At 36.6% G+C, this 17,291-nt stretch overlaps 1 protein-coding gene across 1 annotated transcript; it reads right to left on the reverse strand.

Annotated features, from left to right (window-relative positions):
• On the reverse strand, nt 1–5,775 carry LOC145784879 (uncharacterized). Its single transcript, XM_082596714.1, has 6 exons — nt 5,694–5,775; nt 3,330–3,526; nt 2,560–2,716; nt 1,468–1,697; nt 970–1,195; nt 1–564 (listed from the first exon to the last, which is right to left on the reverse strand). Exons 1-6 carry the CDS (start codon nt 5,743–5,745, stop codon nt 491–493), a joined length of 936 nt encoding a protein of 311 aa, XP_082452840.1. The 5' UTR covers nt 5,746–5,775; the 3' UTR covers nt 1–490.
• Nucleotides 5,776–17,291: the final 11,516 nt, after the last annotated feature.

Consider the following 17,291-nt stretch of genomic DNA (forward strand, 5'->3'; position numbering starts at 1 on the left):
TTTCGTATTTTTATTTGTGATACAATTCTTTGAGTTCATTTTTAAATAAGCCCACTACTTTCTTCAGATGCAATGTTTGTTTTTTTTACCGAGGGCACAGAGCTACTCCGAAAACATTTAAATTTGTTTTGTTTTGTTACGATAGCTTATATCTGAAAAGTGTTGCTCAACCTCAATAGGCCTATACGTTCTTGTCGACTATTTACGTGAGGAATACGCATGTTAAATAAATTGGGTTTGCCGAGTTTACAACAACGTCTTCTAGCCAAGAATACGATAAATATCGTTGGAAAAATCGCAACACTTTGGCAACTAACAAAATCCACAATTAGACTTTCCGTTTACATCTTGAAAGTTCCGGACAGAACTTATGTCCGATCGAAATTGCTTGCACAGATATGCAAACCATTGAAACAGCAAATTTTATACACTGCAACTCTTCCACCAACAATATCAGTTGCGTTGCTCTTGTTTGTCAACTCATCTATTTTTATAAAAACTTTCGGGCAGCACAATTGTTAGGATAGTACCGGCACCGCATGCATTGGACTCTCTGTCTTCGACCTACAATTAACAAAGGTAAGGTATTTATAGATAATAGAATTCTGTGGTTTTTAAGTGGCCAAGAAGGCATATGGTGAGATCGCGCAGAGAATAAGGCCGCTTTCCAAAAATGTGAACGTAGTTTGACACCAGGTTTAGGCCGATTGCTAATAAACAGCCCTCACCTCTACCCAAAGTGTAATAAATTCGGTAGCCGTAGTTGTTGAAAGAAAAGCGATCCCTAGTCTCGTTAGTGCCGAGGGTCTAAGTGTGATAAGAACCTCATTTTTTCATCCTTCGAAGCTCAGTAGCCCAGTATGGGACCATCTTTACCTTTAAGGATATCAGTTCAGTAAATATAATATTTAATCATCTTAATAGCTGCCATAAAATAGCCTACAATGCTTTACAAGAGTTATTACTTACGATGTAATCGCCCACACATTTTCGGAAGAAGATATGGATGAGGCTTACTCTTTTGCCTGGCGCAAAAAGTCCTGCATAAGTTAACACCACGAACTATTTCATTTGCTATTTGTTCGAATCTCATTTCCTCCTCCAGAAGTTCTGCCTCAGTCATATTTCCTGGTTGTCGCAAGCGGTGATGTAGAAGATAGTCCAACAAAGCTTCGAGTGTGTATGGACACTTTTTCTGCGGGTACAGTATAAAGTTTTAAGTGAAGTTATAGTCTACTTTTCTTACAACCTTAGGCTACATCTGAACAGTAAGTTGATTTTATTATCATACACTGAAGGAAATAGATGTAAGCCTATAATATCTACACACAAAACATATCCTGTGTGACATCAACCGAGATTCATTTTATTGATATAGTTAAGTGGTTTCTTTTTTGTCTTGTTATGTTATAATTGTCAAAAATATTTTTCTCAAAAGTGTATAAAGCATCTCAAAGACCATCTTACCAGTTCCGTATCTTCGCATTGTGAAACAACGTCATCCAATAACAAGCATTGCACTTCTGTGAAGGAACCTTTTACGCAGTTTGATATATTTGTACCAACAAGTTGGTGTTTTTGTTTGCACTGGACTACACATTGAGAAGACGGCGAATTTGCGACACCAGTACAACTTTGTAGAATACTGTGGTTTGAATGAAGTTTAGTGGCATCGCAGGTCAACTTTGCATTCATAACTGAAAATTTTATATAAAAAATGGTTCAAGTCTAAATCAAAGGAACAAAGAATTCCCTAAAGTACATGAAAAGAATGAATTCAAAGTTAAAAGTTTGAATTACAGCATGAACATTATCAACTGTTATCATCTTTTGAACTGAAGTTTTTGAATTGCCTTAAAATTTTACTGAATAATAGCGAGCGAAGAGGAGAAAGCAAAATCCTTTACATATTTAAAGAGAGGATAACTTCCCAAACAACCACTTTTTCTGGATATGATCTTTATCAGATCTGATACGGATCTGACCAGATCTGGAACAGATAAGGTGGCTGTCTAACTTTATTTGACAATCGGATTCTTCCTCCACAACATTCATCAACATAACATATAACTTGCAATTCACATATAAAAAAACGCGTAGGTACCAGAAATGTACATGGACTTGAATCTGGATTTGTACTTCTGCTATTTTGGGTCTAACTTTAATGTCGTCCTAAAAACTACCAAAAAGTATGTTTTCATTATTTTGTATTCAATAAGCTGATTGCATAAAAACCTCTAACCATAATAATCCTTTTACTTTGACGAGTAATTTTACTTTCAGATTTATAGGCTAACGTTAATTCATTGTCGGATTTATAATCTTAAATTGGATTTGAATTTGAATTTAAAATCCGGAATTGGATTTGAATTTTAAATTCCAAAATATGAACATCTCTGTTCGGTGCGCTTATTGTTAAACAATTCAATTTGATTGGCCAGAAACAGTTAAAGACCATTTGGTCATCCAGTCAGCTGCTCCCAGATGAAGGTTAAGATGGATGGTAACAAAAATTGAGAACATCACAGAAGAAAACGTCATACTGCATGAGGAACTTACATTTGTAGCGAGCACGAAAACCTTTGTCTTCAGTTCTTCCATTTGTGATCATAAGGATTCGCAATCGATTTGTTGTCGAGAGGTAGACAAAGGGTGTACTTATTTTTCCATACAAAAATATTGGTTTAGTGTTTTCGACCAGCCGCCCTTCTTTCAGCTAAATAATGTTGAACAGCATTAGTGGTTTTAGTTTGGTATGCAACAAATGGTTACCAATACTAGACTACGTGGGTTACTGACTGTGGTACAGCAGACAAATCAGCGACGGAATTTTGTGTTTCAGCATTTGCTTTATTAAAGTTGCATTTTTACATGCAATAACATTATCTCCAACATTGGTTTAGGCCTACACAAAATTAAAACAAATCTTCATGTAGTCGCCACTTTACTATGTGATAGAGCTTTCATCTCACTCCAGAGCAAAGATTTTAACTGAAACTAGCCTATACTGAGACGCTACATTAAAACAGTCAATCTTTGAATTTGTCATCCAAGACAAGCAGACTATGTAGACTACAAATGATAAATGATATCATACAAAAGTACATAACTGCAGACAGTGCACACCCTTTCGGCCTCCCCAGTGCAGTAGGTACACTGGTATGGCCATGGAGATGTATACCTCCATGTGACACTTTCCTATTTGTGGAACCTAAGCTCCAAAGTAGGCTGCATATATATAAAACATATAAAAATACAAAAGTCACTAATAAAGAACGATATAAAGTTACAACAAAAGGCAACAATAAACATTTAGTTTTCTTAGGTACTTTTATGTAATCCGTCTTGATCCCACGCGTCACATCCTCAAGTTGAAAGTCGAGGAAAGTGACTTGAATAACTTGGTTTCTTCTTGCTTTGATGTAGAAACCAGTTGAATTGTTCTCCGGGTATGTGGCAGGGTACCCAGGACTGGTGAATTCTCCACCATCAGGATGGTCGAGCCTTAGAAATGTTGCTTGGGAATCTGGAAATAGAATAGGCATACTTAATTATAAATACGAGAACAGTAAATGAATCGTCTCGATCAATCATATACTTTGCAAACATAGCTGAGATCGATGGGTATCCTTAAAACTATGTCTTTCTCTATTTTTCGGTATCGTACTACATTTCCAAACTAAAAAAATGAATATGCTCGAATATAAGCTTACAATAGATTTCAGATTTTTCAATGTTGAGCACTTCATAAAGCAATTAGTTTCCTCACTTTCCTGGCTGCCTAATCCATGCATGCTATTTTTATTAGTCAAAGCTTTTCCCATAACCTCTTTAAGGGACTAAATAATTACAAAGTCGATTACAATTAGTCGTTCTCAGAAATGGAATACATTTGAATCTTCAATAGCAGTGATATATTTGAGCTGATGTGCTCTCATATCGCACAAGAAACGCTTGCATTTTCAACGGTAGCCTACAGCAGAAATTATCAAGTATATAGAACAAACGAGATACAAAAAGTCTTTACATGAAGGATGAAGCTGTCTAGGTTGTAGACTGCTGTAAGTTTGAAATCGTACCAAAATCACGGCAGTGGAGCAATGGAGAAGCCGTCAATACCAAATGCGAGTGATAGACTGTCAGTAGACTACTAATGATCTGGTCTAACTGTTTTAAGCTCAAGAGACAAACTTTTCGTTTAAGTTTGTTGACCAGTGGGAAGTGAATAATCCCTTGGTGAGAGTTTCCCGAGATCTAGTTTTTACCAATGTAGGTTGTTTGACAGAGTGATAAGTCATGATACTATTGTAGGCTAAATCGGCTGATTAAAAAGGGCTGATTTATGGACCGCTGCATAGAGAATATGATATATGAAGTAGTCCATGGCTGATTAGTGATTAGTTCTTTTCTACTAGCATAGAAACTTTTATGTTTTTAATTCGAAGTGACAAACAATGATAATAACTTCACAAATGTAGATAATCATTTGTGAAGTTAACAACAATCATGCTGCTAAAAGCAAAACTCACTCTTGTGATCATAACAATCAAAGGAAGTTTTAATAACAACAATATTGCATTGCCACAGTTTATGTGACATGACTAATTTCACACAAATTCGTGAGCAAGCAAAGTAATTTACAAACAACCAATGCTTTGTCTGTTTGCCTTCAACGCTGAAAAAAGTTGAGAAAGAAGTTGTTTCTGGTAGATAGGCCTAGTCTAGAAAATTTGCAAGTCAACAAAAACGCAAATACGAAATTGTATTAAATTTTCTAATCGGTTTACCTTTCCCAGGAGCATGCAAACTAAAGAGAAAAAACTCTTATCACTTGACACCAGTTTTAAAATAAGCGGTTTTCTCTCCAGAAGCAAATATTCACTGGAAGATGAGTAGTTACTATAAGTGTACGTTTTGTTTTATCGTATTCAGACTTTCGCCCGGTGGTTGAAAATATTGGATAAGTTGACAGGAAGGCAAGGAAGCCAATCTTGATGTCCATCTTCAGGCGTACCACTAAACGTTTTACCAGACACAGCTGCATGTTACTAAACGGTGTTGAACCTTGAACTGGATCCCTTTCGAGGGCCTATGGGCTATGCAGCCGACATGCAGCGTATAGGAAACGTGTAGTGCAAGAACGGCACAAATACGGACGAACCGTTTCTTTGCAAGCTTAAGTTTCCCTAACTAGATATCCTGTTGCATACATTTAGCATTGGTTTAAAAAAGCACTCGAGTCTTACTTATTTTGACCCTGAATTTAAACTTCTTGCACGCTTGATAGAAAGCATTCAAAATTTTCTGTAAGTCAAACTGAACTTCACTCGGGCTAACCACAACCCTATAACCCAAGCAAAAAGTATGTTAAATACTAAATACAGATGTCCTCTGATTACGGCTTCGGCTATTGTAGGCAGTTCATCAGAAAACGCAAAAAAAGCGGAAGTAGCTTTGAAAATGGAGCTTTTCCATTTCAAACATTTTAATCAATCAATGCTTTGTTTGCCTGAAGTAATACAAGTTAGAAATGTACAAGTTATATATACTGTACACTAAAACAGTTGCACAACTTTCCATATCGACAGGGCCTGGGAGGCGAGATGACCATACCGACCAGTACCGTTTGTTGGTGAATTGCCAGCAACTTAATACTGATTTTCTAATTTAAATACAAAATAAAAGTACTGTACCTTGAAACAAGAAGCCGAATACAATCGCTAGAGTAATAATCTGAAAATCCATTGTTGTCTGCTGATGACTCTTCTGCGGAAGATGTGTCGACAATAGATATATCTCATACGTTGACGTCTTGCTTTATATAAGGTACGACTCAACAGTTGTGAAAATAAAGAGAGCGGAAATCACCACACAAGTTTTGATTTTCTCGACATTTCCTTAAGCTCAGTTAAATTTTCTTTAAGAACATTTTTTTGCAAAAATGGTTGAAAAAAGGAAAGCGGTAATATATCGACTTTGGAGTAAAAGGCCAAAAAAAACAATTCTATTTTTCTTTTTTAAATTTTGTTAATGCTTTTACTTGGAGCATTAATATCTGTAAGTATAGTAGTCAAATAACAGTAGATAGCCCTAAGTGCATAGGTTTTGAAAACGCAAAAAAGGGAATTTCTCAAAATGTCACTTACAACTTTCTTGTTTTCGACCGTCGATATACTCGTGCAATTAATGGTTTCATGGCTTTTGTCGGAACAACAAAACACGGTTAAAATTCTGCCGATATAGGCCTACTGAGTATATTTCTGAAGAATTTTTTAAACAAAGTTTTATGGTTTTATGTACTGATACGCCTCGCAGAATATACCATTTAACGTAAACAGTAAAAATAAATTATACGAAAATCTATCAACGGCGTTTGCCGCGTTCTGTTGATAAGAATACTGCCGACTGTTGCTTTATTTCTTCTCTTGGGTCACACTGCACACAACCACCTTTAAAATAGACTAGAGACGCTGTTGCGTATCAAGGAGAGGCCAATTGGGGTGATTGCCCTTCACTAAAACACAAAAAAGTAACTTTATTCACGGTGCATTTGCAAGGTCGGATTAATGTAGACCTGCACAATGCACATCATTGTGTTTTGTGTTGAAATTGCCCCCCTCCTCCTTCCTAAAGCTGCCCTGACCCGCCCATGAGCGGACTTGAATCTAATACTCAGGTTGGTGATAGCCACCACATTTTATGATTTTAATAATGTCCTTCCGATAAAAAGGAACAATCAAATAAAGCTACAATTAATTTTGTACTTGTGAGTCATCTGGCCTTGGATTTTTATGTTGCCTGCCGAGATGAATTCCAAGATCTCTGCCAATTTATTTGCACCCCTATGCGGCTGCACTGCTAAGTCAGGTGGTTTCAGCGCATGGCGATTTAGATACCGTCTTGTCAACGTGTTAACGTATAAAAATGGCTGGATATTGATGTAGTTGTATGATCAAACTACAAAATGGGTTAAACTTCTTTGAAATTGTAGTTATGAGAAACTGAAAAATAAAAACCAAAGAAATAGCCTACAGTAGAAGTCAAACGTTATCTTGTTTTGTAGTTTTTATCAAAACATCCAAACAAACTAAACAACAGTGGCCTTCAACGGGGCAGGGGCTCCGAGAGGGGGGAAGTCGGGCAAGTTTCCCCCCTAGCAAAACGTTGTAAAGGAAAAACGAGTAATCTAATCAAAAAATAAAGAGCCCAAATTGTAGATACCAAACTCATGTTCAGCAAACAAACGTTTCGAAAACTATACTGTCTTCATCTTCAGTGCTATAAATGTGTATATAAATGTGTATAAATGTGAAAAACGAGTAGTTTTTTATTTTTGTACTTTTGAGAGGGGCCCATTTTTACTACTAAAATAAAAATGTACCAACTCAATAATAAACAAATTCTTAAATGAAGTCTGAATGAAGTGCGTACTTCCAAGTATTTCTCAATTACTGTAAATGTCACTTCAGATGGTTCTCATCAAGAACAAATCATTTTCGTGTTGAACGATGTAGGCGATGTTGAACAGCTTCAAGGCGTAAAATCTAAAGCTGAAATGATTTCTGTATCACTGAACGGTTTCGATTATGTGGATAGTTTCAACTTGAAAACTGGTGCTGCTTTGGCTAAGCGTGAACTATTTTTGCTTGATAACTGAACTTTAACTTCAAAATCTGCGTTGGCCAGGCATATGATGTTGTATCCAACATGGCCTATCTGGGAAAGGGAAAAGTATCAGTCCAAGCACAATTAAAAAAGTAAACCCTGTCTATTGTTTGTCTGTGAATGTGGTTGCTGCTTAAATCTCGTTGGAGTTCATAGTGTTGCCTAAAGCGTTGTTCAAAATGTCATATCATTTTTGGAGTAATTGATCGACTGTAAGCTTGTGGCATCTTTAAAGTTATAGTCCAGTCAGAGGGAAAATTCTGAAAAATCAAAAGAAAGCTGTCCTATCATCTTTGCAAAGAAAATTGACTTCGAGAAGGTAATCAAGGCGTGGTGTAGTCAAACCCAATGCTTTACATTACCCTTTTGCAATTTAAGCTCTAAAGACGTTACCGGTACTTAAATGCATCAAGTTGGAACCAACAATAACTTGGTCGGAAAATGAGTCCGTGCTAAAGTATAGCGTAGGCCCAGGCGGGGATTTGCGGTGGGCCCAGAGCGCGCGCCCCCACCCCCGAAATTTTGTGAGGAATTGTTGAAATTGTATGTTTCCGCATAAAATGATTTGATATGCTTCTAAACAGCTAATATTAGTCCCACGGCGGACTTAACTTATCCTGGGGGAGAGATATTTTTTTGTTATTATTATGGTTGAAATTATCCAATATCCATCGATCAGACTCCATTGTTTTCTTTCGTAAACAAATAACGTCAGTTGAAACTATCTAAAACCTTGAATGACTGTTTTATAGTTTTTAGTCTTCATTAGAATTTCAACCAATTTCCGTAACATACAAATATCCAATTGGTCATGGACACTGCATACAGGGTTTCAAACCAGATTTCAAGTTTACTTTGCATGCTTAGCAATTTTTATTCAAGCAAAATTTATTTTTTTTAAATTCACAATTGATGAAAATATCTGTTTTAATGTCTATTTATAGCATATCGTAGATGTCGTAGTATCATTGCTCATATCTGTTTTATCTTTTCAATTGATTTTCAAATTTTCTCCCCCCCCCCCAAAAAAAAACTCCTAGATCTGGGCCTGTGTAGGCCTATACTGAAATGCATCAAGTTGGAACCAACAATAGCTTGATCGAAAGCTGAGTTAGTGCTAAAGTAGCGTAGGCCTACAACTAGCAGTTTTAAATTTGTGACTGCTTTGCATTATGTGGATTACGGTCCTAAACAAGATTCACTGATGAATTGAAATTAAAGGAAGATGTAGTCTACATAAAAGAAAGCTGAGAAGAGAAGGCAACAACAACTTTAGCTTGCAACAACAACATACCTACCGTACATTGCAAAGGATTTGATAGTTGTCCCGTCTGGTTTGAGTTGACGATTGATATTATATGTGGTGCTGACTGCTGAAATTAAAAAGTTGTGTTTTGACCTTGGAAAGTAGATTTTGAAAATAAAGGTAAGTCCAATAACAATTTTTTTATACTTGGTTACTGAGATAGTTTCATTTAATTCGTTTGGTAGCTTACCAAATAAGCTACGTTCTGAATAAATAGCGGCATTGAGTGCCAAGAAGGTTTGCTGTAGTTGAAACATTTTCATGGCGGTTAGTTAAGGTGTTAGTTGAGCCACAGCCTTCGGTGTTAGTTGAGCCAGTGGCTGGTGTTATTTTGGATGCCGTAGCAATACCTTTATTGTTTTATCTGCACATTGAGTTACGAGCGACTCTTGGAACAATTGTTAACCTGTTTTCATATATTGATATTATTACTTTAAATATAAACTAAGACTTTGCAAAGAAACATGGTTAAATTTGTGTTTTCACAAATAATAAATGCGGCTCAACTAACCCTAGTCTTTGGCTCAACTAACCCTCACCGTGGTGTTAGTTGAGCCATTTGACTACTAGTTTTTAAGTTTTTAAACATCTGTGGACCCGGTTGTCGTCGTTCGATAAGGCTTATACTTCCTACAGATATCGTTTAATATACGTAGGATGTAAAGCACAGTGAATGAAGAAATAAAAGCAACTCATATAAAAAAAATGCAAAAAGTGGCTCAACTAACCCGACCTTCTCAACAAACTCAAACATGAATACTGCAAAGTTTAGGTGTTCATCAGGACAATTATCGTTTCTCGCACTAGTTATTGTCTCGACATGCAGGCTTCAAGCCTACTTAAACACAATTGGAAACGTTAATGCAATCTAATTTTGTCTCGAATTTCTAGTGGTCTTCAGTGCTTCGAATTTATGTTTATTGTTGGAAGTTTTTTACGTAATTCAACGTCAAAAGTAACCACACATCATTAGCCAATCTTTAAAACATTGTGTTCTATTTCTCTTGCCTTCAATCGCACTTTTTTTCTGTTGGTCGTCACTGCTTCGAATTTTTATGTTTATTGTTGGAAGCTTTTACGTAATTTAACGTGGAAAGTAACCGCTCACACATCATTGGCCAATTTTTTAAAATATTGCGTGTTTTATTTTTCTTGCCTTCAATCGCACTGCAGTATATAACCTGGTGAAATTTTATTTTGTATGTTATTCGCTCTGAGGATGCGCATTGTCATGGTGCGCAAAACGTCAGTGAAGCAATAAACCATCTTGTTTGTTGTTAATTTTACTTTCAATTTCATCAGATGAACGTAGCAACTAGTGCTAGAAACGAAAACTCAAACATATCGTCGATGAGTTTGAAGCTCCCTGAAAATTTCATCGTATGTCTGATGTGCAGTTGCAGGCATGTAGGACAAACTTAAACCATTTGTACAACAATGACATTTTGGATGAGTTGGTACTTTTGACAGAAAGCTACGCAGCAAACTTTAGCTGCAAACCAGAACGAACCACCCCATGATCTCTATACAAAGAAACCATCGATTGCAACTTTCGAAATGTTTTTCCAAATAGTTTTGTTATTATTTTTTTTTTTTTCCGGTAGCTGCCTCCAACGGTTGCGATTTGAGAACGCGGTTTTAGCCATTACTGAAATTTGTAAAGAATTGTTTGCGCTCCACTATCTCTCAAAACCGATTGAAAAGCCTAACTAGTAACTAATAGGCTACATGCTGTGCATTAATTCAGGCGTCGCAAAATGTTATCATTTGATGTTGCGATCCGTAACTTTGCATTGCAAAAAGTCTGGAAAGGGTTGAATTTAATCAGGGATGTCTAAATCCGGCCCGCGAGACGTTTTTGTACGGCCCACGCCTGTTGTTGTACAATGTGTTATTTTTGGCCTGCAAACACACAAAAATCATATAAATTCAACTTGCATTTATTAGAAAATTAATGTAGCTGTTGGCCCGCGAACACTTCAGTATTATCAAATCTGGCTCGCGTGGAAAAAATTTTGGACATTTCTGAATTAAATGCTTGGTTGAATTATTTTTGTTGCCTGTATTGTGTGTTTGCAAAGGTTTTTAGACAAAATAGTTTGCCTCAAAGGCATATTTGCTGCAAGTGTAATCCAGTGATTATTGTTGATTTTTACATTGAAGGAAGTTCTTTCATGCTGAGGAAAGTAGGCTAACTTCAGCTTGACACGAACATGCAACGTAGTTGTATATTTGCTAAAAACTATTGTGGGGCCCATTTTTCGCATTGTTTCCCGACCAGTGCTGACTTCTCTCGGAGGCCCTGCAATCTGGTAGGCTATACTCTAGGCCAGGGATGTCCAACCTGCGGCCTGCGGGCCACAGTGCGGCCCGCCTGAGATTTTTGTGCGGCCCGCCAGTCATTTTCACTCCAAGTAGTATTTTGAACTTTGAATCTTAGCCTAATTAAACTGTACCAGTTAGCTTTTAGGGCGAAGTAATAGTATGGGAGCATCAGGATTATATAAGACTAGAAGAGTTAAAGCACACCTTTAGTAGCCTGCTTGGGTAGCCTAGTATTATTTGTTCCTATTTTCAAAGATGAAATTAATGCTTTTTAATTGTTCCTTTATGTACCGATCTTTATTGAAATTTAAGGTTCTGCGGCTCATTGAATTATTTCAAGTAAAAATGCGGCCCAACATGATAAAAGATTGGACATTCCTGTTGTAGGCTAAGCTAGCTGTCAAATAGTGTAGGCCGATACGTAGGTTGAATAGCACAGTTCTTGGTTTCTATCATCATTATTTTTCGTATTTGTGAAAGATTAAAGTAAATTGTACATTAACAGTACGAAAGATCTCAAATCCTATTTATACAGGGTTCATGTTTTTGTTTTTCTGCTAATTTAAAATATCATTTACCCTGCTTTAAAGTTCGTCGTTTTAGGATTAGGCAACAAAGTTTTATCGAGTTTAGCAAAAGCACGTGATTTAGACAAGCCGCGTGATTGGGACAGCAAAAACACGTGATTGGGACAAGCCGCGTGATTGAGACAGCAAAAGCACGTGATTGGGACATATTGTATAGGCTACTGCGTGCAAGTGTGACGTGGTGTTGCTTCAAAAAGCGCACGCGCATAAGTGCATGCAACTAATCGCATTTTTAAATTCCACTTTGTATAAACATTGCCTTGTTAAAGAAATCTAATAACCTAAGATAATCTGAATGAGGGAAAGTTTTCCCTGAAAACAAACATGTTCACTCTCAGTCTCATGACTGGTTATGATGACTTGCTGCGTGTTAACTTGGCTGCAAAGCTTTCAAAAAAAAAGAAGGACGGTCTGGAAGAACACTCGTAGATACATCATGTGACCATAGCTTAAGTACGCTAATAATGAACTATCACAGGAAGAGGAATCATATTGGAGTTCTGGAAAAATTTATGTAATAAAAATTTTAATTGGAGAAATGGGTTTGTTGGGATTTCTTCTCAACTTTCCCAAATAGATAATTTATCTGTAATAAAGGCCATTGCTGTTTTAGTAACTTACAGATGTCTTTTACTTGTCTGGTCAAGAACAGTTTGCCTGTTTCATTGATTTCCAGTCAAAAACAAATAAACTCAATTTAAACTGAATACTTTAGTAGCTACAAGGGAAAGATAATTAAAAAGACCCAATGGCACAAAATATTTCTTTTAACTCGTCCCTTTTAGTAAAAATACGCCATTTGCTCCAAACGCAGCCAACAACATCTACCCAAACTAAGTAAAAACAACGATTGTAGCCTATCATTATCATTTTTTACGCTTTTGCATGATGTCTTGTATGATTTGTAGCAAACTGATAAGCCTACATTAGAATCCTTTATCAAGACGTAACAGGCCACCTAATTTAGGTAGGCCTAATGCCAATTTTTAGTTGGGTTGTCTTTTACAATTATTTTTTTATGAACACAATTAAACTTTATTTAGAGGTATAGCCTCCAATTTCTTAAAAAAATAGCAAAAGGTATTCTGCAAAAAAAGTTAAAAATTGTACAGCGCTACAATCAACATCAATCTATAACTCTTAACAAATATAAACATTTAACTTCAAATGAAAGCCACAAACAATACTTCTATCATCAACCCTACTTGACAACCAACAACAAAAATGATATTTACGTTGTGAGTTTCGTTAAAATGTAAAAGACAACGCAAGCGCAAAAAGTAACGAATTATCAAAACCACCGTCTGTTTTATGCTTCTTTGTTCTAACTTCGCGTGTTTTTTCATCAGATTTTCTCGCAGAAGATAGGTTAATGCATAGCCCATAACGGCCAAACTTACTTTGTTACACTATAGTTTTGGGTGCGTTAGAGGGACTTGTCATGCACTCCTACTCTCGTGATTTAAACTCATTGCAAAAATGTTACACGTTTTGAATGTTGTTAAATGTGCAATGTTGAATAATTACTTGGACGTAGAAAATATTTAAAAAAACTGTCCATTGCAGAAGTTGAGCAAGTCACGAACAACGGGAGAAGTGTTTTAACACTCGTCAAAAACTAATTCTTCAAATTAACTTCATTTCCGTCTGTTATGACATTTTGCATTCAGAAACAAATTCCACTTCAACCTTCCAAGGGAGAATAAAGGCTTAGTACGTGGCTGATGACATCACTGATAAACTACATCGTTGGCAAGGCAAACAGACAAGTTTAGAGGAAAGTATATTCAGTTAAGCTGCAGAAAATAACCAAGAGAAGTTGTAACCTAGCCTACTTGTGGCTAAAGACATTACGTTTGAGAGGGCAATAAGTGACCTATGGCCTTACTCAGGGGCGCCGGAAGCGGGGGGGGGGGGGGCAGGGGGGGAGATCACCCCCCCTGCCTTCAAACTTTCTCTGGATGGGGGGCAAGCGGAGCAAATGTGCCCTTTTAAAGTCATGTGAGCTACTGCACATTTTTCAATATAACAGTTTCTGCAATTCGCTTTTAGCCTAATTACAATCTTTCATTTTTGCCTCAAAATAATATTCACACACAAAATTTTGTATCACAGTAGGTTACATCATTATAACATAGCTTGATGCCCTTGCATGCCATTGTTTTTTGTATAGCAGTATGTAGTTCTTGTATCATTACTCGATAATGAGCTATTGTGTAGGTCACAAACATAATTTATTGAAATTCTACCACTCCTTTGCTTCTTCAAATACGGTTTTGTCACAACCATGTTTGATGTTACTACCAAGCTGTGAAAATCAAGCGCCAATGATTCGAGGCACCTCTAACAACCCTTTTACATTGCATAGGACCAGTCCAAAGGTGGGGCCGAATGGCCGAGTATTGTTGATGGCTGATTTATGAGAAAACAAAATGTTCCTCGTAGTCTTGGTTTTAGTTTGAAAAAAGATCCGAATTATACAGAATTGTAGGAAAGTTAAGGAATGGTATAAAGGTCTTAGCACAGCAAAGAGTGTGAAAACCTGAAAGTTAAAATTTTTTAGAAGGAAAAGTGTAAGTAAAGCCGTTATGAAAGTCAAATTAGTTATAATGTCGTTATAATGTCGTTATAATGTCAAATTAGGAAAGGTGAATGCTGAACGCAGTTTTAGCGCCATGAGGAGAGTAAAAATGTGGCTTCGTACTACAATAACAGACAACAGTTTAAACAACCGAATGTTTGCGACTATTCACAAACAGGTGATGGATAGGCTACCATTGACTTGGAAGCTGTTGCCAATGAGCTCATTTGAGCAACCGACGCGCGTAAAATGTACTTTGGATTGGTTTGATATTTGTCTATATACACATACAGTATACAAATTACCTCGTGGACACATTTTATACTTTGCAGCAGATGGTGACGCTATTAACGTGAAATTTATCTTTCCTTTCTTCTTGTTCAAGCTATTTCAATATATTTTATTCATTTATCTTCATCTGTCTCACATTTCGATTATAGCCTATGGCTAAAATAGGGGAAAAACGATTAACGAACTGCCCAGCATTATCGCTATATCTTATCTTAAAACTTAAAAAAAGTGCCCTTTTTCCATAATCCTGCCCCCCCAGCCAAAATCGTTCCGGCACCCCTGGCCTTAGCCTACTCCCCTTCCAAATTAAGTCGGCTGATATTCACTGATTGAATCTAGCCAAAGACAAATGGCACGATCCATGCGGTAGCGATCTTATCCATAAATGGAAATAGAAACTGAATGTCCCAATGCAAGCAGATAGATGCTTGCAAAAACAACATATAGAAAGTTTGTTTTTTCGAAATTTCAGACAAAACTAAATGAGGGTAGACGATTGTTTGAATAGGTGATTTATGCTACAGAACTTGAACAGTGAACATGGTGAGAAGAAAGGCTTTCATTTCCCGAAGCTGTGGTATTTCTGTCTGACTCGCAAGCTCCTGCAGAGAGTCAGACGAAAAGAATTGCAACTTCGAGCAATGAAAAACTTTCCCTTTGCTATATCGTGAGGATAGTAAAGCGCTGGCTACGTTTTTCAAAAGCAAAAACGATCTCATGGCCTGAACTAGTCTTCTGAATGATAGGCCTACTGTTATAAGAGTTATAAAGTTTTGGTTTTATTCATTTTAAAATGATAAAATTTCAAAGAGACTAAAGTTAAAAATAAAAGTGTAGGCTATTATGAAAAGTTCCCTTTTGGAAAGAGTTGTTTATACCATCATGCAAATCGAAACTAGGCTAAAAAATTTTCATTACTTTTAAATTAGATTTTTAAACAGTTAGAAAACCATAAAAGTCCCACATTTTTTGTCTGGAATAAAGTTTCAATTAAGCTAGACCAAGCGAAACCCAAAGAAATGGCAAGAGGCCAGCAAAGACGTGAAACGTGCAAGAAGACATTTTCATTGCGCGAAACCGTTTTCAAAGAAAAAACGTCATGAATATAGTTCTAGCTTTCATAAAACTAACAAGATTGCCAAATACAAATATAACCTCATCTTGGGTATATATAGACTTGCAACCACGAGGAACGATTTAGTCAGTAACAAGCAAGTCATTAAACTGAACTAGAAAAGCAAGATGAGACTACAAGACATCGTTTTGTTTATTGTCATCGGAGTTGCAGTTGAAGGTAAGGCAATATTTTAAAAATATCGTTTCCGAACATTTAATAAACAACTCAGCAGCTTGTACTTTGAATACAACATGACCATAAAAAATACAGCAGCCTGAAGAGTGTCTTCTGTAATAAATCAACATAGTGTGGCAGACTATACGGGTGTGGCAGACTTGATGACCAGTTCGGTCCTTCTGCCACTCCCATCATCATCAGCAAACAACCTAGCTCACATTGTAATCATGTATTGTTTTTTTCGCATGTGCTGGTGATGCAAAATAAAAAAACTTCTTCTAGTGGTAACTGTAGTAGTCTAATTTATCTCACAAGACAAAACAGCAGCCTATTTGAAATGTGCTTTTTCTATAAAATGTATTTTCCTTTTTGGTTGGTCAAGTTTTATTCTTTGGCTCACAACGTATAGGCTTCTGCATAGAATATTTGTAGCTGTAGGCTATTCCGCTATTGAGTATTCGGCGAACCACTGAGTAAGCATTATAAGCGTAGTCTTATCCAAATGCATTGACGTCAAGTTTGAAACGTCATGTGATGAAAGCAGTTTTTTATGATATTTTAAGGTAAAATCGATCCTATCAAGAAACAAAAGGATAGGCTACAACGTTTTGATACAATTTGTTATTCATTGAAAACATGCCATACAAGTGCTCACAATTTTGCAATGTTTCTGTAGGAAAAATGTGAAAAACTTTGTTTGCACTCCCAAATTGTTTTGTTTGCATGCAGCTATGCTGGCAAAAAAAGCTCAAGCAAAAAGAATCACTCAGAGCCCAAGTGGCAATAAGTTGCGCAAATGTGGCAACTACCGTACAGGCAGCAGTTTCAAAATTGTATGAGAAGTTTGCTTGGATACGATTTCCGTTAGAAAACCATTTTATATTTTCATTATAAAACCATGTCCAACGCTGAAATTTAATCTACGTTCTTGGTGCGTTAGGCTAGCCTGTTTAGCCTACTTGAAGTTTTCAAGCCACAGTTACAAACTTACAAGACATTCAGCTACATGGTGTGTGAGTGTGTGAGTCGCTCAAATTAATTTGAACAAACTGTTTTCAGTCAGGTTTTCAAAATGCTTCAGCACGCTACAAAGACTTGACAGTCAAGATGGAGGTGAATTTGCAAGTCCAGGTTATTTCGGCATGACGAACAGAGACCAAACAATTGGACACTACCTCAAAGCCCGTCGAAATCAAGTCATCCAAATCAATTTCTTAGATTTTGACATGGAAAACTTGATAG

Source organism: Aplidium turbinatum, chromosome 15 (assembly GCF_918807975.1).
Source record: "Aplidium turbinatum chromosome 15, kaAplTurb1.1, whole genome shotgun sequence".
NCBI classification, from domain to species: Eukaryota; Metazoa; Chordata; class Ascidiacea; order Aplousobranchia; family Polyclinidae; genus Aplidium; species Aplidium turbinatum.

What these genes read in the sequence shown, in the direction of transcription:
- LOC145784879 (XM_082596714.1), bottom strand. Translation starts at nt 5,745, where the DNA reads ATGGATTTTCAGATTATTACTCTAGCGATTGTATTCGGCTTCTTGTTT. An exon ending in TCAAGACGGATTACATAAAA is followed by an intron (nt 2,717 to 3,329) that starts GTACCTAAGAAA and finishes AACATTATTTAG; the next exon opens with CTGAAAGAAGGGCGGCTGGT. An exon ending in TTTTCGTGCTCGCTACAAAT is followed by an intron (nt 1,698 to 2,559) that starts GTAAGTTCCTCA and finishes TAAAATTTTCAG; the next exon opens with TTATGAATGCAAAGTTGACC.